At 36.5% G+C, this 22864-nt stretch overlaps 1 protein-coding gene and 1 long non-coding RNA gene across 8 annotated transcripts in view; both read left to right on the top strand.

Annotated features, from left to right (window-relative positions):
* LOC148740922 (uncharacterized) overlaps window positions 1-22864 on the top strand; it is a 178860-nt gene that overhangs the window by 21497 nt on the left and 134499 nt on the right. The gene's annotated exons all lie outside the window — the stretch shown is intronic.
* Window positions 8171-21749, top strand: LOC148740932 (uncharacterized). 7 transcript variants are annotated; one of them, XM_088754440.1, is made up of 17 exons: window positions 8946-10241; window positions 10897-11007; window positions 11422-12104; window positions 13077-13534; window positions 13808-13852; window positions 14350-14394; window positions 14517-14567; window positions 14875-15054; window positions 15359-15400; window positions 15624-15686; window positions 16072-16125; window positions 16506-16577; window positions 18021-18062; window positions 18835-19062; window positions 19751-19870; window positions 20152-20271; window positions 20871-21749. In XM_088754440.1, the coding sequence occupies exons 3-17, from the start codon at window positions 11951-11953 to the stop codon at window positions 20928-20930; spliced, it is 1734 nt and encodes a 577-aa protein (XP_088610566.1). In that variant the 5' UTR covers window positions 8946-10241; window positions 10897-11007; window positions 11422-11950; the 3' UTR covers window positions 20931-21749. The 7 variants fall into 7 exon arrangements, with proteins under 7 accessions (XP_088610573.1, XP_088610566.1, XP_088610564.1 ...); XM_088754438.1 differs by having other exon boundaries at window positions 13808-13861; window positions 15624-15677; XM_088754429.1 differs by having other exon boundaries at window positions 8948-10241; window positions 13808-13861.

Raw genomic sequence — 22864 nt, 5'->3', positions numbered from 1 at the left:
AAGCTACAGCTTATTTAACATAATATCATCTTTCCGTCCATATTGCTGTACCACAAAAGGGGATTGCAGTCCTGACCTTGTTACATTGCTCCCATAATAGCGATATATCTTGGCAGGATAGTCAACACCTCTTGATAATGATTGTTTACAAAGCGTATCTCAGGGTTTCTCTCTTTCCCTTTTGTTGAAAACGAGACTGTAATTACTTCACGTAAGAGATCTTTTTTTAAATATAAGTCTTTGACTAAACCGCGAACCAAATGTTGGCGAAATGTTGCTAGTTCAGAATTATGTTTCTCGTGTGCGCAATAACGCTAATTAATTCAAAATTATGGTCCACAGAAATCGACAACTCCGCAAAAATACAACTTTGGACTGTGAAGCACGTGGCTATAGGAACTAAGGTCGAGTGTTACATAAAGGAAACAGGAGCAAACAATTATTTAACTCCGATCCTTGCTGAGTTCATATTTTTATTTTGTAAATTATATTTAGGTTGATAAAGCTCATTTTAGGACAAAAAGAACGAAAGATAAACCTAGTTCGGTGATTAAAACCTCTGCTTGCTACAATACTACTGTATCATCCAGTACTGTTGATAAGTTTTCAACTTGCCTGCACTCTTACTAAATTTTCTTCTGTTGACGGTATGTAATATTCAAAATGAATTACAGTCAAACCTACCAAATGAAACTCAGAGGGGTGTTTCTATCGTTAATCGCTAAAGCCACACTGAATATCCATAGAAACACTTGGTGCTTACTTTGTGTAAGAAGGAACCGGTCGAGATGACAATTGCCTCGAGTAGAGGTAAGAATTTTGAATAATTTACAAGTATTTTTCAAGACGCTGAAAAATTGAATCGTATTTGTTTCCTCTTCCCTACTATTTTAATCTCTGTTGATTGTTTGATTAATTAATTACAGAAATTACCTTGAAATTGGCATTTTCGTTCACTAATAAAATGAATTGCAGAGAAAAGATGTGAACTCTGCAACAGCATTGCATGTCGTTCTCCTCATAAGGATATCTGCTGCTCGTTCAAAACTATAGCAAGAGTACACTGTGACTTCGACAGACGATCCAGAAGACGGGAAACAGTAATTATACCTCTTCTTACCTGTTCAAGGCGGACTGAGAGCAATTCCGCTAGTCTTGGTTTTTACGGGCCAGAAGACGAAGTTGACCTAGTTCTTAGCCGAGCAGCCATATTTTCTTCTCCTGCTGACAAACATTCCATGACAATTTGTCCCTCACTTAATGCAAAGCTTGGCTTGGGGTGAACGAGAGGCTCTAGTTCGAGGCGCAGAGTTCCTTCTGATATATCTAAATCTAAATCTAAATATCGTTATGTCGGCAAAATCGTTTAGGACATCACGCCAACTCTAAGATAATAATAAGTGAAGCTATACTAAATATACAACACTATTAAAAACTATTGGAAATTATTAAAAACTATTTAAAACTACCGATGAATAAATTTAAGTTAGTTTGCTTTTAAAAATACGGAGGGATTGACTGGAAACAGTTTCTTTTGGGAGTTTGTTCTATTCAGTTATTGTCCTGGGGAAAAAGGAAAATCTAAAAATATCTTTATGTCCTTTCGGTACAATAAATGTAAAATCATGGCTTCCTCGGGTTCTCTTTTCTTTGTTTGTTATCAAATAATCCCCCCAATCCCCATCTAGGAGGCCGTGGCACATCTTGTACATAGTGGAGAGCCTTGCATGTCTTCTCATTGTTTCAAGTGTGTCCCACTTTTGGTCTTGCAGCATTTCCGTCACGCTCGTTGTTCGACCGTAATTTCCAGTGACAAAGCGAGCTGCTTTCCGCTGTACCCTTTCTAGAGCGACTCTATCTTTCTGGTAATGTGGGTCCCATGCGCTACAGGCATACTAGAGTTTTGGCCTCACAAGTGTCATATACACGGTTTCTTTCACTGACTTTGGACAATTCCACAGGTTTCGCTTGATAAGTCCCAGGACCTTATTTGCTCTAGATGTGATTGTTTCAATGTGTGGTGACCACCTCATTTTGTTATCGAGCATTACCCCCAGATAAGGGTGAGTTTCCACTTCTTCTAGGATTTGTCCACAGAATACGTATTCTCGCTTTGTTGGATCTCTCTTGGTTGTAAAACACATGATCTTACACTTTGAAGGATTAAATTCCATCTTCCACGTTTGTTGCCAGTCTTCTAATCTAAACAGGTCCTCTTGGAGATCGGCTGTGTCTTTATCACAACAAATTGTCCCATATAACAATGCATCATCAGCAAAAAGTCTAACAGTAGATTTAAGAGTATCAGGTAAGTCATTTATATACATTAAGAACAGTAGCGGTCCTAAGACTGTTCCTTGGGGAACACCAGATGTCGTAACTACAGGGGCAGATGATGCCCCCTCAATTGCCACTGATTGGGTACGCTGTGTTAGGAACGATTCAAACCAGTTAAGTAGTGGGCCACGAATTCCGTAGTAATCAAGTTTCTTCAAGAGTCGGCGATGGGGAACTTTGTGGAATGCTTTTGAAAAATCAAGGATTGCGGCGTGAATTGATTTGTTAGACTGGATAGCACTTGCTATGTCATGAGTGGTACATATGAGCTGTGTTTCTGTTGATCGTTTCGCTCTAAAGCCATGTTGACAATCAGTGAGCACCCTATATCGTGAAAGATGCTTCATAACATGGCTATGTACAACATGCTCAAGTACCTTTGATGCAATGCAGGTAAGTGACACGGGCCTATAATTTGAAGGATCCGATTTCTTTCCTTTCTTTTGAATAGCGCATACGTTGGCGTGTTTCCATTGGATAGGCACAGTTCCGGTATGAATACAAACTTGATATATGTCAGTAAGGACCTGTGATATTTCATAGGCATTTTCCTTTAAAAACCAGGGTGGAATTCCATCCGGGCCATACGCTTTATTTACCTTCAACTCACTAAGTTGCTTTTCAACTCCACGGGTTGTGATTTTTATTGTTCCAATAGTCGGGATAGGGCTTTCGCCAAGGTCTGGGATATTCTCTGATTCTTCGTTGTTGAAAACACTAGAGAACTGGCTATTTAGCACTTCGGCCTTAGCTCTCGGTTCGATAAACACTTCATTTCTAACTTTGAGGTCCTGGGTATCTGTACCCTCTCTTCCTAGTTTTTTGATGTGTGACCATAAAGCATTTGGGTTTTGTTTAATGGAATCAGCCAGAAAGTCAGAAAGATAATTGTTCCTGGACTCATTCAAGTTCTTAAGTAGTTGTTTCCTGAATAATTTAAATTTATTCCAATCGGATTGGCTTCCAGATTTCTTCACTCTGTTGTATAGCCTTTGCTTTTTCCTTGTCTGTCTTCTCAAGCTACGATTAAACTACGGTAGGTTATAGCGTGAGGTAGTAAACTTGTGTGGTATACAGGAATCCATAATTCCTGTGAGTCTTTGTTGAAATATATTCCACTTTGTGTCTACGGATTCGTTCTTCACTTCTACAAAGTCGTTCGCAAAGTCTTGTAATTCTTTCTTTATACGGGTGGTATCTGCCCTTTTCCTCATATAAAGCTTGCTTCTTACTGGCTTTTTCTTTCTACATGCCAGGTTCACTTCAAAAAGAACCATATTGTGATCGCTTATTCCCGGGATTACCCTAACATTGTTAATGACCGCAGTTCATATAACATTGTTAATGACCGCAGTTCATATATATGTATTTCATATATACTTGTTGTTTGATTTATCATCTACGGGTTTATATCGAATTAATTTGATGGCCTGCTCCCAGTTGGCTTGTTAGCTCAATTGGTAGAGCGCTGCACTAGTATCGCAGAGGTCAGTGGTTCGAATCCCGTACAGGCCTGAATTTTTTTTCAGGTCTGATTTTCACTATTGCTTAAATAGTGCTTTACTGCGAAGGATCGTGCACATATACGTTTCATAACCGCAGTTCATATATATGTATTTCATATATACTTGTTGTTTGATATTGACATTATTTGTCAACACAAGATCGAGAATGTTATCATCTCTAGTAGGTTCCTTTACTAGTTGGGTATGTCCATGTTCATCGATGATTTCAAGTAACTGTTCAGAATTGAAGGAGCAATTTGTCAGTTTAAGGTCGTTCCATTTAAGGTCCGGGGCGTTGAAATCTCCCGCCACGATTACATTGCTAGTATTTAATCTATCGCCTAATTTGAATAAAGATGAGTCAAATTCATGTAGACTGTTTATATCGGTCTTATTTGGGCGGTAGAAGGAAGCGAAGAATAGAGATTTTGATCTTTTATTTTGGATCTGACATTGGGTCCAAATAATCTCACAGTCCGTATTCAAAATTGCATTTTGTATGCTTCTGATTTTTCCGTAAGGTCTGCTCACATTCTTGACATTATCACGACTTCTTTGGGCCTGGGTTTGCTTCTATGTCTCCACAGCGTATAAGAGAAGGACAAAAGCATGCAGAACAATTTATATAATATAAGCAAGGGCGGCGAGATCGTTTGCTTCGCTTGGCGTAGATAATGAGACAGGCTTTGTTGTTGTTGTGTTCCTCAGGGACGAAAGGAGCTTTGTTGTTTGTTTCTCTGGGAGTATCGTACACGCTCAAACATATGCAAATATCCCATGTGCTGGAGTTTTGATGATCCCAACTTGAAAGAAAGCACGGCAAGAAACATCCATTCGCAGAGCCATGGTAGAGACTTTCTTCCTTCAGGTAGTCCAAGACGAAGCTCTGGGTGCTTACACACCTCTGTACATCGTCAATTTCCCTAGGAGGTCTTAATTTGAGTAGAAAACAGGAAAATAAGACGGAGCGCAAGAGAACGTGACTGGTTGGCATAACGTTCATTTGTTTTATATCAAACCACACTCAATAATATATCGCCATATGATGCATTGTATGGCTTTGGACTTCTATAAGAAGTAGTCATTCACTTGTTAAATCTATTATCTTGGAAAAAAAGATTTAAGGAGATAGGCACAACATGGGTTTGTTTACTTTCTTTTTTCTGGTTAAATCTAGATGTCAATCTTTTCCCGATGGGCGTGAACATTCTGGTCTGACCAGACAACAGGCTTATGTTTTTCTTTTCATTACGCATCAGCCACGCTCTATAATATTTCGTCATATAATGCATTCATGGCTTTGGGCCCGACCATATTTGAGGGGGATAGATCCCTACTTGGCTACCTTCTTGGGCAAGAATACTAAATAACTAACTAGTTGAGTTGATTTTTAAAAGCCACTGTCTCCAAAATGCCGGCAAGTATTTGATGTAGGTATACCGACTCGCACTCGAGTCTGCTGTGTCAGCTGGTGCAATGATTACTCGAAGCATTTCTTGAGTTCCGAGATACAGAGAAATGGTTTTATTTCCAGATGTGAGCTTTTTGGGGACCGCTGCCGGGAAAAGGTGGGTGTGAAAAATGTGAACGTGTAGTCTTTCCACCGGCACGAGTAACTTAACAATGCACAGTAGTCTCTGGAGAAGAAGTAGTAGAAATATAAAGTTGTTGAACGTTGGATTGTACAAACATTTTAGCGAAAGTTGTGGTTTTCCAGGTTTGACCCTTATAAAACTTCCTTTAAATAAACAAATATTCAAACACTACACTTTTCTTTGCCGCACATCTGCAGTGATGTATGATGGGCTATGCCCTTTGCAGATCTTTCGCTCTTTTTTTGTCCTAAAATGAGCTTTATCCCCCGAAGTACCATGAAACTTTCAATTATGATACATTAAATTATGATCGGAGTTAGATAATTGTTTGCTCCTGTTTCGTATATATAACAAACGACCTTAGTTCCCGTAGCCACGTGCTTCATTGTCCAATGTTTTATTTTTGCGTTTTATTTCAGTGAACCTCATTTTGAATTAAATAGCGTTATTCTGCAGGCGAGAAACATGTTTCTGAACTAGCAATATTCCGCTTACATTTGGTTCACGGTTCGGTTGTAGACTTATATTTAAACAAAGATCTCTTACGCGAAGTATTTCAACGAAATGGGAAGAGAGAAACCCCGAGATATGCTTTGTAAACAATCATTATCAGGATGTGTTGACTATCCTGCCAAGTTCTATTGCTATTGCAATTAAGAGAGCAATGCAACAATTTTAGGACTGCAATCCCCTCATGTGGACGGTAAGATGATATTATAGAAAAATTCACTGCCTGACGAGTGAAGTCCACGTTAAATTTCACGCGAAAAACCGATATCGCACTCATTGCTTTTTTCGCGTGAAATTTAACGTGGAATTCACTCGTCAGGAAGTGAGTTTTTCTTGAATCGCATGACTGAATAAAAATGAGAAAACAAGAAATTAAAACGGCAATGTTATTGTTTGTTTTTATTCCGTACGCGAGCACTTAAGAAAGCCATTTTAAAGTCAACTGTCAGAACTGTCATTGTTAAGGGAATGGAAAGCAAGGTAAGTCGCTCACGTTTGAACCGTCGACAATTTTAATTGTACCTCATGAATTTTTCTTGAATCACATAGCTAAAGCCACCAAATCACTGGGCGAAACCAGATGTTTTGTATTTTTGTGCGCCACGCCAGTGCGCAAACAATGGAAACCCTTTCAAAGTCAGGTGTCAATATCTAGCGAATGGAGCGAACAAGATATTTTTAGAATGAAAACCACTTTTAAAAAATTAATTAATTTATTTATTTCACTTTTTAAAAATTATTGGGTTTCCATTGGATTCTATGTTAAACAAGCTGTAGATTGGATGTAAAATGCGAAACAATTGAGCTCGCGTGTGAATGTGAACATTTTCGAACAACTGACGGCACCGTCAAATCAGCCCAATTTATCCAACTTTAAAATTTGATTAAATCGCACTGAATCATTTCCCCAAAAAATCCTTTGGAGGTCGAAAAGACCCACACTTCGCCTTCCAAAAGCCAGATTTTCAGTCGATTATTTTGTATAGCACATAGTTAAACAACGGGCTACTTTTGACCTATTTTTAATCTTGCTAGAAGAAGGTCGGTTAAAGTCAATTACGTTGTGTAAAAAAAACTATCAAGAATTGATCAAATTGCTGTGAACATATGTATTGATGTTGTTTTTCAACATTTGGTAGTGTTTATCGGTCCAAGCGTTTTCAATTCGTGGCGTGGCGCGACGCTCCGAGATTTGTCTGAAATTTTGAGCTGCAAGAGCGGCATTTGGTCGAAATTCAGTTATTATCGATTTCCTCGAAAATAAATCGATATTCAGCCAAAACGAAGTAAGCAGTGCTTTGTTTCACCATAAGGCCTACCTAACTTGAGAATATGAGCCGAATCGATTTTTTTGGCTGTTGCCACTATGTTTGACCGTTGGTAACATTTGCTCTTAACCTCTCAGTCGATCTCACCTCCGGCAGATCAGCGAAGCGTCAAAAATATATAATTATATGCCGACGAACCATAATCAATGATCTTCAGCTATTAAAGAGAATAAAGCAGTTGTGATGTGGGCAAAATGTTGTCATTAAAGTCGCAAGTCGAAAAATGACGAAAACAGTAAGGCAAGACTGCAAATAAAGCGGGAACAATAACGCATCCTTTGGCCGAAAGTCGCTTTCATATTTATGTAGCAAGTTGCTCTTCCTCGTTTAGGTTAGAAGAACGATGCGATCACACGAAGGAACGATAGAACTTCAAGGAAAGTAATGTGAGAGGCCAATAATCCGGTTCGCAATGATTGCGAATAGCATGTTTTCCTGAGATCAGTTGGAAGTTGCTCATACTAGTCAAATTTTCTACTTATCCTGACTCCTTGAATGAGCACTTATAATTGCAACGGAGTCTCTTAACCAGTCCCAAGCCGGGTGTCGCTCTATAAATCACAGGATATGATTGCCCATTGTATCACATTACATATCACATCGTGTCAGCGGCGGCGCGGGAACGAGTCACCTGACAGCCGATTAATTAGAACCAAAACAGAACGAAACAGAACAAGGGACTGCGTTTGCTTTGGTTGAACGTACTTTATCGCTATCACTTCTTTATCAGGTGAAAGTTTTCAAACTTCTTGCGCAATTCTGGGCTAAACTTCAGAATACCCGGCCACCTCATTTACATGTTATTAAATAAGAAGAGCGTCTATTGTGTTATGCCTCGTTCTTCAAAGCCTCCCAACACATGTAAATGAGGTGGACGGGTATTCTGAAGTTGCTCCCAATTCTGTTTGAACAAGGAAAACCCCTTTATTCTTGATTCAGGTATGTGTAAAGCTCCTCTTATCTATGAGTTTCAGTGATCTTTACGTTAAAGTGATCCGAAGTTGGAACTCATGCACTTTCGCTTTGTCTTAGACTTCTGTTTTCCACGACTTTCACTCTGAAAGAATTATAATTGAATTTTTAAGGTCTTTACGTTAAATGCTACTGCTAATACTGCTAGCAGGGGACACTGTTTATATAGAAGTGAATGAGTGACGAAAATGGGAAAATCTCGCTTTCTGAATGTTAAATTTCACGAGGGTTTCGCGTCGATACTTCACAAGTTGGACCGATCCAAGTTCCCCCGTCAACCCTTCATTGTACCCCTGTCTAGAGAATAGTTTGTCTGCAGTTTCAGTCGTCGAACTATGTTTCAGTTTACAGCGAATCTTGGTGAAAGTTATTTTAAACAGGTTTGTTTTTATCGTGATTTTAATACGAAGAAAAGTCAAATCGAAATACGCAGTTTGATTACATTTCAATCTGGACCTCCTTTCAACCTACACGACAGCAATGCCTGTTGGTGCATGCACTCACTATTCAGTCTATTGTAGAGGTATTCATAGAGAATGAAGATTTTAATACGCATATAATGTTTTTTTCAAGGTTGTTACAGTGGTCATTGAGATGGAAGTAACCCTTACGAAAACAAACCTATTTTATTTCTAGTTAATGTCTATTTTAATGCTATCACCTCTATTTTTGTGCTATTTTATTTGCTCAGACTTATATTTTATTCCTATTTTATCTGAAAGGGAAAATAGAGCCACTATTTTAACCATATTTTAAGGCAAGGTTGAACAAGGTGGTGTATTTTATTTCTATTTTCTCAAAATGAGTGGAAAAATAACCAGCTAAACAGACTATTTTAATCATATTTTATTTTCTACATCAGTAAAATAGTGATCAAATAGTCTGTTTTATTTCTGTTTTCTGCTGATAGGACATGCTAAAGCCATTTCCTTTGAAAAATATGAAAAAAATAGGCTACCACAATCCTATTTGATCAAAGAAATTGTTGACTAATTGCAAAATAGATATAGAATAGACTGTTTCATTTCTATTTTTTGAGGTGGATTCTAATCCATTGCAAAATAGGTATTAAATAGTCTATTTTAATTCTATTTTCTTCAAAGTATCCCAGACCCACAATATTTGAAACAGCAACTAGGTGTGAAGTGTAATAACCTGTCCTATTTTATACCTATTTCATTCATGAATTCAAGCTTGACTAACATACAGCACTCTACAGTCACAGTTTCTGTGTTGACAAAATAAAGATGGGTTCAAATTTGAAAACATTGGGTGGAAGTTTTCAAGTTTCGTGGTCATAAAAATCTCTACACAGATTCTTTAACACTGAAACCACTAAATTAAAATATGTTCTGAAGGCTTAAGAGGTCTATCCAAGGGTCGCATTTGTCGCCCTGCTCATGATCATAATCTTTGTATTGACTGAAATAAGTCTTAAGTAATCCTTTTTTGAAAGGAACAGCGGTCGGGCTTAACAAACTGAGTGATGGTTCACCAGTTTCCATATGTGTGAAGTCGTTCGATTGCGAAGCATCATATTAGTAAATTATTGACTCTGTGCTGAGGCCGTCCGAGGCAAAGCAGTAGACGTCGGAAAGTTCTGAGGTCAACGCCGCAAGGTTGTTCGAGGTATCTTTAGTCCCGTTTGAGAAAGATACTGGTTGTAAGGTCCACGCAAGTTTCTTCTTCTCTAGCTTTTTTGACGAAGAACGATCCTCACTCTTTTCCGCCATTTTTTTTGTCACGCTCCGCTGACATCTAGTACTGTCGGCGTATATACGGGATCTTATAATTTTCTTTATATGGTGACATACGGGACACGGAATTTAGTTTTGGCGGGCGAAATGAACCTTGTCTCTCGATCGGAGAAGCGTGAAGTTCCGTTGGTATTTTGGCTTTTCTATTTAGTTCTTGCCTCTCTTAGACACAATGAGCAACACAAAGAACAACAATAGAAGGCAAACAACACCAACTGATTCAAGATGGTGAAAGAGGTAAGTGAAACTGTTTTTTATTTATACAAAGTTCCAAGTTTATTTCAAACGTGAAGGTGCTTTTGATTCGTGGTCAGAATAAGCCCCAAAGTTTGTTGCATTTCAGTGGCTATAAATATAAGCTTATAGAGTGATCTGTTTCCATAAACTATGTAAACATTTACTTAATTTGAGTTTGCAGACTCCCTTGTACTAATGCACTAGAAGAGAAACCTAAACACCTCTCAAATAGAAAGAGGGGCAACAGAATTATACCTTCGATCGTTAATTTGAAAACGCGCCATACCTGCATCATGCTCTTTCTTAATTGTTCTAAAATTCGAGATCACTGTAATTGGATTTTTAAACCTGGCATACAAGAATTGTTTGTTTTTCTATTAATTGAAGTAAGAATCAAAGATGAGGGAGCATGCTTAGTGATGTTGATCCCAAACTCTCTCCATCTCTCTACTTTGCCAAGTTGGTGATTATGTCCCAAGATGCATTCGCTCATACATTTACTCAGTCAGGGTTGTCCCATAAAATCTCAATTTTAGTCCACATTAGAAGTGCATCTTTTTGTGTCTGATGCAATAAGAGTCTTTATTAAGTCAATACTGAGTGCTTGCGATAGAAATTGTTCTTATGTGTATATGTAACTTTGTTCCTAAAACAGATTTTGCTATGGTTGCAAAACTTGGACAAGTAAAAAGCACAAAGAATTCAGAGCTAAGACAACCGTGAGAACTGAAGTAAATTCAATGATCCACTCCAGGATTTTTTGTAGGTAAGATTAATTTTATGTAGCTGCCTTTGCATGACTGGGATTGTGGTAAGATAGCACAATTTTGTATGGTAGAGCTTCCCGAAAGCAGACTCTCTTTGGATGAGAAAGGATCTCTGCTTAAGAGGTTAAGGTGTAATGTTTGTAACTGGCTGGCTTTATAAGCCTTTATAATAGAACTATATCAACTTGACTAATTTTTGCCCTAGAAGTATGAATTTAAGCCATAAGTTTTACTGAAGCAGTACAGAAAAGTTATCAAAACCTGTTCAATTTAGTGAATTACATCATTTTGCATCAAGGAAACCATAATCATAAGGGAATTATTTAGCAAATTAATCTTTCTAACAAGTAAATTACCCACTGGTGGATGAAATATCAGTTATTGATCATTTCTGTTGTTTTTTTTTATTTCAGAGTACAGCTAGGAAAACAGTGAAACATAGGGAAACCACAAAGAGGAAGCCACTGTAGCTATCTAAATGCAAGGACAAACTTTGCTTTTTAAAATTTAATTCTACTTTAAGTCTGTTTTCTATTTTTATGAAAAATTTGTATCCTATCATTTCTATGTAAACTGAAAGTACTTGTTGTCACTTCCTTTGGATACAGATTGAAGACTGGAGTAAATTAATGGCATTGTTTAAAACTTGGTCTTTCCTGAGTGACAATGTTTTTTAATTTCCTGTAATGCATGCAATCTAGTCTAGAGAGAGGTTGTTGCATAAACATATGAAGTATTGATCATTAAATCATTTGCAATGGGAAAGTTGCTACAACTTAGCACACTAAAGTGATAATCCTAGGCTGAGGATTGGGATATGCTTTTTTGATCTTCAACTACTTTCAACCTATTTTACAGCCACCTTATTCTGGATCCATACACTCGAACCGCTATTTTAAACCCTTTTACCCTGCATGACATATACATTAGGACCTATTTTAAATGTATTTGTATCCTATTTTTCTAGATTTTTTCCCTATTTTATCCCTGTTTTTATGCCTATTTTATCCTTATTTTGTCTATTTTATCCCTGTTTTATGTCTATTTTATCCTTGTTTTTTGTCTATTTTATCCCTGTTTTATGTCTATTTTATAGGTATTTGATTCCTATTTTTTCAAGTTTTTTCCTCTTTTATTCCTATTTTATGTCTTTTTTAAATGTACTTACATCCTATTTTTGTTTTTTTTTTCTATTTTATCCCTGTTTTATGTCTGTTTTATCTTATAACTAATATTTCATTAATGCTATTTTAATACTATTTTATCAGTGAATTGCATGCGCATTTTTCTATTTTAAAGCTATTTTTACAGCAGTTATGACTTGCCAACCAGACTATTTTTTTTCTATTTTATGTTTCAAAATAATAGCTTTCAAATAGTTAAAAAACAGCTTTCAAATAGTCTTTAAAATAGAGAAAAAATACAAAAAAAATAGGTAGAAAATAGTTTGAAAAATAGATATAAAATAGATATGAAATAGGCACTTTTTTCGTAAGGGTAAGTTTTCACTGTAGTAGGTCAGATTTTCACTGTCCATGACGACTAGACCTCATCTAAGTTTGATTCAAAGAGATTCGCTCAGGGGAGATAAATATTAAGCAACGGGAGAAAATTCTCAAATTACAAATTAAAAATACATCACGTTATCTGAATTGATGATAGAACTCAGAATTCTCAGATTTGTAGGGAGAAAGTTTCCTGAAAGTAGTGCTTTGAAATCATCCAGTTCATTCAAAAAGGTTTTAATTGACTTATTACCTTACTAATATCAGATAAGCCCCCCGCATTTTAAGTTTCAAAATAACCAAAGTGCAGCTCTGATCTCAATGAGTTCAAAGAGGTTTTTAGAAAGAGAAAGGGAAGATGAATATGATTAATTTTTGACAATATTCTAGAATGTGTCCTAAAAAGTATAATTAAGGTAATTTATGTGAATAAATCAGAATGGTTATAAAAATGTCTGCTGAACTTCTAATACTTATAGACACTGAAATGAAAGTTGTTAAAAAGACTTACTAGTTTGATAATATTATGAATTATTTATCAGTATATCCTTATTGTTTCTTAGCTTCTTCAGGAAAACAAGTTGGGGAGAATTCCACAGATGAACAGGGCCATGAAACTTCCACCAAAACTGACCCTAATTATTGGTCTGTAATTGCAAGTGACTGTATTGATGCAGGGTATGCCAGTGACCAGTTGGCAGGGTTGACTGAAAATTTTTCTCATCAACTGACTGTGGGAGAATTAGAAGCAGAAACAAGTGAAAGTGAGCATGCATCAAGTAGGCCCAACAGTTTTGGAGGCCTGCCACCTGAGGGAATGTTCAGAGAGGATCCAAGACCAGTTTCCCCCAAAGGAGCAAGCTCAATGAAGATTCCAATATCTCATTCCATGGATCCCCCAAACCACCCTGCTTTTCGTATTGTGTGTCAAGGTAACAGGGTAATTGCAATGCAGCAAGAAAATGGAAAACCTGCAGAAAACACTGAATATCAGGATCATAGCTTTCCTGTAGGATTTGGGGTGAGTGTAAATTTTGGGTGTGTTTTGATAAAATTCTAAACAGTTTGCCAGTCTCTATTTACATTTATGTTCTCTAGTTTTTCTCTATATCATGAGAAAACCCTTTGACAGTCATCAACCCTGTATGTACATGCATTTATTCAAGAGGGGTCAAAATTGGAATTTTTGATCCAGAATTGAAGCTGAATAGCTTCTTTTTTGGTTATAAATCCAATGTGGAGTAGTATTCTTTGTAGTTGTTACTGTTGTCATGTATGTATCCTCTTCCTTTAGGGACAGCAAACAGCAGTAAACCCAGAAAGTGAGGAAATTACAAAGGCAAGAGAGGTTTGTTATTAAATGATCTAGCTGCTAAAACTAAATTTATGAAACAGTCTCTTTTCTAACATTGTCCATTGTTCAGGGAAGTTTTAGGCAATAATATTTAACTATTATTTGCCGAAGGCAAGGTGATTATCATCGAATAATCCCCGAGATGAAGTCAAGGGGATTATTTGACGATATTCACCGAACCTGAGGCGAATAATTGTTTTAGTATAATTTCAGAACTGAACAACAGAGAAATTTCTAAAAGATTTAATAACATTTTAGTAACATTTATTAACATTCTATTTTAACATTTTATATAAACTGCATGGAGCGGTTTATATAGCATCGTATAAGGAACAGCTCGACCAATCAGATTGCTGGAAACTATTTGCTCAGTTCTGAAATTATACTAAAATATGATACAGATATCAAAATGTAAATTCTTTGTAAACCTGATGTAAACATGAATTTTGCAGGTTAGTGTATTGTTTTATTTTTACAAATAGGTTTATTGTGAGAATTTAGAGAAGAAGAACAAGGAGCTTAATAAGGTGTCTGTTTTGATTGTTTTGAATTACATGTTCTTGTGAGATAATAATTGTTAATTTCTTACTGTCTCTCGATCTGACTCATTTTGTGAATATATGTTAATTGTCATATCACCTCTCCACAGGAATTAAATAAGAAAGCAACGAAGTTGCAAGCTCTGGAAACGAAGATTGAGGTATTTATCTTGAAACATTATTTTATGAAAAATTGGTGTGTCAGTATAGTACAAGTGTTGATACAGAAATTTGATTTGTCATTCAGCTGGGCCATTTTTGGGATATTTTTTCCTTGTTCTACAGTAATGTTAATGGCACATTTTTTTTCCCCATGCATTGAATTTGGTAAAATGACATAGTAGTGGAATAATAAATGCAGCTATTTTGGTATAAATATTAATATCCATTTTACATTATTTGGTTAAAAAAGTAGTGTTTATTGGGGATGACTTAAGTGTTGTTGTCTTATTAATCTTGTTGACCCAGTTTCTAGAGAAGCATAAGGAAGAATTTGAGAAGAGGAATGTGGAGGAAAGCAAGAAAGTCATAAAGTTGAAACAACAGTTAAATCTCAGGAAAATCAAGTATAAAGAAGTAAAAGGAAAACTGGCTCAGAAAGTAAAAGAAGGAAATGAGATTGAAAAAAGGAAAAATGAAGTACACAAGGTAATTATTTACAGATGTATTTCTCACTTTACAATATGTTAAATATATGTTATAGTTTAAATTGATATGAGGTCAAGCCTTTAAGCTGCAAGCTTTTGGATGTTTGTATCATAAAAAATAACAAATTTCACTGTACTGACACTTCATGTCTGGTAGTCTGTAAATCTTTTTTTTTTGGGTTAAGGACTATCAATGATACCTATAATCACTGTGGAATGAATTTCTTGTGTAAACTGCTTGATAACAATCTAATGGGTAATGTAACATTTAAAATAATATTCTTTGTAACTGTTTTTTTCCTCAGGAAAACAGTACCTTACTTCAAAATGCTTCTTTTCTTACTGAGGTATGTAGATGTTAATGTCCTGAAAATATTTTGCATCTAATGCAATTTTACTCTGGACAATGGGAAACAAGTACAGGATGGGAAATGCTTTTCAACCTGAGTAATTAAAGTACAAATCTAAGTACAAGTAATGAATATAATAGGTTTCCAAAGGGTAAATTTTAATGAAGTTGGGCCTTGGGGCATATATAAATCTGAATTCAACATTCATTTCTGGTTTCAGGAATTAAGAAAAAAGACTGAAGCATTTGACTGGCTTTCTCGTCAATATGAACAGGTTCAGCAGGTAGTATTTTTGAGTCTATTAGTTGTCTCACCTTTAATGTATGCTTGCAGCATACATTGAGTTAAGGGTGGTGATATGGTTTTTACCATCTGTAGTAGAAAAATACATTTGATCTTTCTACAGAGTCCTGTTGATGCCTAATTGTATCTGTAATATTTAAAATAAGTGCTGCCTTGGTTTTTTTTTGCCAGATTCAATGTAGAGACAGTTAAATGTAACTTGAAAAATAGCTACATACTGAAAAAAGTGGAAAAGAACAAAGAGTACATATTGCAATGATGTTTTGTTCAATCATTAAGTCACACTTTTTCAAGATGTCAAGTTTCATTTTACGTCTGCAATGTTCAGAACAAAATTACTTATACTTACATTTATTTCCAAACAGCAATTTAGCGAAGTCCTCGACAACCTTCGAGATGCACAGACATCACGTGACCAGGTATTTATCATTAAATCTGGATTTTATTAATTTAAATTCACATCAGTTGAACCCTGCTGATCATAAACCTCAGCCATGGTTTACCTTTCTCTGAATATGATTGGCTGTTTATAGATCATATTACCTTTATGAAGAAGGATAGTGCTAAGGTTTTCATGCTGGGTCCTTGGTGTGGCCCGTGTGGCCAAATTAGAGTTCTAAGCCTTGATGTGATAAATATAACTCCAATCTTAATAGGTTTTGGAACAGGATACATTTTCATTAAATGTGTGTCCCTCCCCTATGACCAGTCATGAAAGGTGTTCATGTATTACTTTGTGTTTCGTTAGAAGTACCGAATGTTCTATCATTGGCTTAATTTGTGACTGTTTTTTTAACAGTTTAAGCAACTTTTGGAAGAAAGTGGTACCAGAGAATTAGAGAAGAATGAGTCGATTCGGAAATTACTAGAGGTTTGATTCATTTATTGATTGAATTTTTTTGAGTGGGTTGAGGTGAGTTATTCATTTCTAAGTCCCAAGGGAGCAATGCTACTCAATAGATAGCATGTGGACAGCAACCATTCATTATTTACTGTGATGTAATGCCAACAGGATATAGCCACTTCAGGCCAATATCCAGGTATTGTCATGAAGATTATTAAGCTACAGCATTTCATTGTGGCGAAATACAAGATATGAGAAGATCATTTCAACTTCTTTTGTCTTTTCTCCTCTTCCTTATAATCTCTTTATTGTTGTTCTTTCCATTCCTCACATTTTACATCTCTCACAGCTCCACCTCCTTTCCTTCCATCATTTTGTTCTCCATAATGCCTTCTTCCCTCTCCCCGCTTCTTTTCCCTTCAATATTTTTCTCAATAAGTGGAAACCAAGCAAAAAGGGTGGAAGCACTAAAAATGACAAGTTAATAGATGTGATGGTTGTAGTTGTCAGAGAAATAACTGTGTAACTTTTTACACTTTTGTGTTCCAGCTTAATTAATCAGCAAATGCTATATTTTGCATGACCATTTTGTTCATGTCCTCTCACTGAGTGCTTGGAATGAGCTATTTTTTCCCCTTCATCTTCTCCCTCCCATTTGTTTCCTTCTTCCTTATTCTCTTCTCTTTTCCCCTTTGCTTCTCTCATTTTCTTCCATTTCCTCTTCCCTCTCCTTCTCCTTAACTTTCTTGCATAGCTGTTTGAATGACTGAGAAATAAGATGCTGAAATTTCAAGCATTAACGTGGTGTTAGCCCTTTTCTCTGACTAGGGCTAGTGGTTTGGAAACCCTTTGTGGTGGCCAGTTTACATTATCAACTCACTTGATAAATCCAAATTAACTTGTCCCTCTCTGAATCGGCACTGCAGATTCCTAAGAACTTGCACCCTTTACTGTTTTTAACATTTGATATTATGTGATTCATTGGGAAACAGTTCTAAACTTTTAAGGACTTCTTATTTAGACATTGTCTGACCCAAAACAGCCGTTTTACACAAGCAGTGAGCCTCAGGGATTCTCTTTGAGGGGGTTGATTTAATTAAAGAAATATCCTTCCACTATTAGCTTTAGCCCCATTTATTGCCTCTGTTCAAAAAAATAAAAGTTAAGATGAAAGGATCATTGGAAAAATTGAAGATGGCTTAGAATGCAGTTTTGGCTAAACTTGAAATGACCAGCCCCTCAGGGGTTTTCTGCATGTGGTGCTTGTACAACTGTAACTTTGGTAATTAATGCTCTTCTCAACTCTTAAATATCAAGATTGATATTTATATATTTACATATTTTGTACTTCATCGGACTAAACATCTCTGTTGTACACATGTGTATGTTAAACAGGTTCATAGTCCTGTATGTGTTTTTTTTTATTGAAAATGTTTAAATTTTATCATCACACCCTGTACCTGTCTGCAGCGCATTGAAGAACAAGATCAGAAAACTCTAGATGGTGGTGAGGTAAAATGTGTTAAGAAAATGTGATTTGTTAAGTTAAACATGTACCTGTGCTTGTGTGTTAATTTATTTTTTGTTTGTTTATCTGTTTTTTTTTTTTTTGGGGGGGGGGGGGATCAGGGGGTTGAAATGTTCATTCAAAGTCCGTCTCATGAGCTACTTAGGTTTATTTATAACAACCTGTTAAGTGAAATAAATGTTATCTATACTTAATTTGTTAGAATCTGCAGTTGCTCGTCACTTTAGCACACATAATCCTTATTTCATTCAAAAATATGAAACTGTGCAATGTCATGCCCCTAATATCTTTTTTGTGAAGGTGTAGTCTGGTCGTCCGGGTGAGTGTAGTCCTGAGAAGGACTGTTGTCGGTGGCAGTGACTGACGTTTCGACAACCTTGACTCTGATGATGACTTCCGCACAGGTTGTCGAAACGTCAGTCACTGCCACCGACAACAGTCCTTCTCAGGACTACACTCACCCGGACGATCAGACTACACCTTCACATGTTACCCCCGGGTTCAAACCATTTACTGCAATATCTTTTTTGTTAAAAAGAATTCAAGCTGAACAAAAACAACCGTGGCGAACACACACCACACTCCGACTTAGACATGGAGTCTGTCTCATTCTTTTTTTGTTGTTGTTGGGGCTTGAATGCTGCACTGAATCGGCACGCAATCATCAAACAAGTAAACAACGTTTTTAAGAGAGGAAGTAAGGGAGGGAATTTTAGAGAGGAAACTGATGTGATATTTAATTTTTTTTTAATAAAGGTAATAAAATTTGTAACGGTTGAGCTGAATAAACGTCGAGAGGAGTACAGAAAGAGAATGCAAGAGCATTCACAAGCATTTTCGCAAGCTGAGACCAATACAGTGAAGAAAATGAAACGTATGTTGGCGAAAGAAAAGCAGAGAGTAAAAAGTTTGAAACGTTCAATCGCAGTGGAAAAAACCAATAGAGAAAGGAGAATTAAAGAAAGAAATAAAAATCTGTGCAAGGTGAGGTGTCATAGTTGTATAACATGTGTTCTTAGACTTGCATCTCTTACAAATTATATTGGTGTTATGTTAACTTCGTGCCCTAGCATCGGTATGCATATTCTCCAAACTGTTCTTCTTATAATTATTTCTCAATAAGGCGCTGACAAGGAGAATTTGTTTACAATGAGGAACTTGTTTTGTTGGTGATCTGTATTTCTTTTGACCTTTTCATCTTTGATTCAAGGGTGATACTGAAGGGAGAAATAAGATGCAAGTCACTCTTAGTTGTTAAGAGTGATATGTTCAAAGATTATAAGGCACTTCACAAAAGAACTTCTTTTTACCTCAAATGAGCAGTACCTTCGTGCACCACGCCTTTTTTGTGCACGGCCAGGTTACTAGGCTTTTTTTTGTTTTTTGTTTTTGTTTTTCAAAATGGCACCTTTCATTGTTGAGGTTTAAGCTGTTAAGTTTGCTTTTCAGAGTCTGAAACAGCGGTTAGAAATAGATTTTAATGTATATGTGTTAACGAAGGAGATAACAATGAGTTGTTTTTTAGATCTTGCCTCTCCTTTGAGAAATCACACTGTCGTGATGATTAATACTGTTTTGCTGGAGGAGGGAACAGACACTGAATTTGAGTTGAATCAAAACATGAGCTTAGAATTGGTAGTATTTACATGTTTAATTGAAAACAACGTTTCAGAGAAACCGTCAGCTACGGGCTCGTGTCAATAACTTGAGTCCAAAGGATTTGAGAGACTTTTCGTCTGTTGGGACATCAAGATGTTGTCAGGCAAGAAATGATGAACAGTCATGGAGCACTGTAAGTTTACATATCATAGAATTTCATGTCGGATGGCCTTTGTGTTATGATTTGCTGTACGCGTTTACTTTGTTAGACCACCTTTTGATATGATACCCCAAACTGCATTAATATTAAGCAATATGCTACACATTCTATCTGTTTGTGACATTATAACCCACTTGGGATGTTGGGAGAACACGAGGAAAGCTTTCAAATCACATACATCTCACTGAATGTAAGTTGAATCAAAACTTGAGCTTGGCAGTAATTAATATGTTGATACGAAAACAACGTTTCAGAGAAATCGTCAGCTTTGGGCTCGTGTCAAGAAGTTGAAGATGAAGGATGTGATAAACTCTACGTCTGCTGGTACTGTCATGTTGTGTGAGGCAAGTGGTGATGAACAGTCATGGAGCAGTGTAAGTAGACATATCGTAGAGTTTCATTTTGGATGGCCTTTGTGTTACAACTTGCTGTGCGCGGTTACTTTGTTAGATTACCCTTTCAGTGATAGGAGAGTCCAAAATGTACCAATTTTACCAATAGACCGTACCCGTTCTATTTCTTTATCAGTGTGATAACCCACTTGGGATGTTTGGAGAACACGTAAGGGTTTTATTCAACACCATCTCGAGTTAACTTAAAATGTTTCGATTTTCTTTGGGTTTACCGAATTTTCGAAGCTTTTTGAATTAGAATAAAATTTAACAGTCTCAATTTTCTATCGGTTTACCGTAGCGATAAACGACAGGTTTTTGACCAATCCTTGCACTCGTTGTATCTCAATTATTCTATAAAGTATAGTAGTCCTTGTAACAGGATACTAAAATGTTCAAACGTTCTGTAATGAAACTTTCAAGTCCCGGCTTTTTGTGGTGCGGCACAGAGGACAGTCTAAGCTTTGCGTACATCCAGGGATTGAATTAACTGGGGGGTTCAACTCTAACCATCGCCCTAACTATTCAAATGCCTGAAATGTTTTCATAGTTTGGTTTTTTTTCTTTTTCTGCTTCTGAAGGACTCAGATGAAGAGGAAACCGTCGGACACCAGCCTGAGAGACGACCATCGGGTATCTAGGGAACAACAGCTTCTATTCTGTTTCCCTAGACTTTAAACTATTTTGAGCGACAACAAGAGTGGATTCAGTAAAGGTTTCTAGCTTCTTGATAAGAACTTCTCTCGAATAAGCGCCTTCCTCTAATAAACGTCCCTCCTTTGTAGCCGAAATGCTAAATAAGCTCCCAGGCGCTTGTCCGAGAAAATGCACTACATTTTTCTTTATAATATCTTACATGGACAATTGAAACGTTATGCATTAGAAGAATATTGATATAGTAAATTGGTTGACTAATCACCTGAAAGGAATCATTGAATATGTGAATGATGAGACTCTCGTCGTGAAGAATTAATCTTTCACGTTTGAAAGGAGATTACCCTTAATTATACGTGCTTGAATTTTTCATTAAGATAATTAATTAGGATTTCATTAGCATTTCATCAGAATTGTCCTGGCTAGACGTTAAAATTGCTAATCGTTTTCTTTGTGCTGATCTCATAAAGTTTTGTAGTTTTACGGATTATTAGTATCACGAGCTTTGCTTTCGGGAGAAATTATCTAATTTTTTTTTTTCTGATAAGTTTAGTGCCTTATTTTTTATCGCAACAAATTGCTTAATTTATTTTATGTTATTACTTCAGTGCCAATTTTTTATCATATATCTTATCCTTTTTCGAGTTTCGAGTATTTTTCAACACTAATTTTTTAACTAGGCAGATAATCAAGGCAGCTTATTCTAAGAAATCTTGTAGTCTTTTTTAAGCTGTTCCCAAGTTGATTCAATCGACTTGTTCAATGCGATTAATTTGCAATTTGTATTAAAGATTGAAGGTAAAAGACGGCTTCTCTTGTCAAACTTCATTTAATTTATTTCCGTGTTGAATTTATCTTGATGATAAATCAATCTTATCTTGTTACTTTCTTGTTGTAGTCGTATTCTCGTTCTCTCTTGGCCTCAACTGCCCCGACTTCTTTGGAATAAAAATACAAGGGGCGACCTTTTCCGAGCCACTATTTACTCTTTGCTAAGTTATCTCTCCATGAAATGGCTTTGATTTTTTTTTCTCGAAGAAGCTTTTGCTGAGCCAGAAGGGAGGCGCGAAAGTCTTATTTTAACATCTACACACCAATTATAAACGCTTCGAGAGAAATGTTATGCCTGAGCTAGAAAATTTTGCGAGTTTTTCTTATTCATTTGAGGACTTTGATGCAGAGGTCAGGTTTTCAGAACTTCTTTTTATTAAGACTTAACCCCACTCATTTTGCCTTTTTCGTTCCCCCTTTTTTTTTTTTTTTTTTTTTGGGAAGCAGAGGAGGGTTGGGAGACAATGAGGTCTTCACCATCCCTCTTGGACCAAAATCTTGGTTTGCTAGGGGGCGGGTGGTGGAGGGAGCGGGTGAGGGGGGCAGGGGAACAGGCAAGATTGGACTTGAGGAGGGTCGCATTGGCTTTGTGGATCAGACCTCACTGTTACAAATTCTCTGCATAAGAGATCAGACAAAGGGTGGAATGACTTTCTTAATTATTTACACTCAATCCTTTTTTCAATTATTTTCAATTCTTTACTCTTTGACCTCCGTCGCAACTTGCTTCTGCATTAATATTGGTTTTAAGAACTTGTGCGAGATTTAAAGATTATAAGGTCCAATAACAAGTTTGGCGAAAAGAAAGTATTGTGACTTCCGGCTATCCAAGGCGTTTCATTTTACATAGGTGGCGTGCTTTTCACTTTGCAATCTCTACTTTAATTCCCGGGAAATGAAAAGCTAGGGTACACTACAATAATTGAGTTCTCGATTTGTATCATTTTCAGTCTTTATATGTTTTTTATCCACAGCCTAATATGAAAAATTTTCCAAAAAAACTCCACCAGCTGAAGCTCTCTTACCTCATATTATATACGAACAATCGCCTCCATTTCACATGAAAAAAATGTAAGGAGGAAAACTCAGA

This window comes from Stylophora pistillata, chromosome 1 (assembly GCF_964205215.1).
Source record: "Stylophora pistillata chromosome 1, jaStyPist1.2, whole genome shotgun sequence".
Taxonomy (NCBI): Eukaryota; Metazoa; Cnidaria; class Anthozoa; order Scleractinia; family Pocilloporidae; genus Stylophora; species Stylophora pistillata.
Note: the sequence above shows the minus strand (reverse complement) of the source record. Positions and strands in the feature narration are given on the sequence as shown.

Coding starts and splice junctions, on each gene's coding strand:
- LOC148740932 (XM_088754429.1), top strand. CDS start 11,951: ATGTATTTGTATCCTATTTTTCTAGATTTTTTCCCTATTTTATCCCTG. Junction 16,126..16,505: donor CACAGACATCACGTGACCAG/GTATTTATCATT, acceptor TTTTTTTAACAG/TTTAAGCAACTTTTGGAAGA. Junction 16,578..18,020: donor CGATTCGGAAATTACTAGAG/GTTTGATTCATT, acceptor ACCTGTCTGCAG/CGCATTGAAGAACAAGATCA.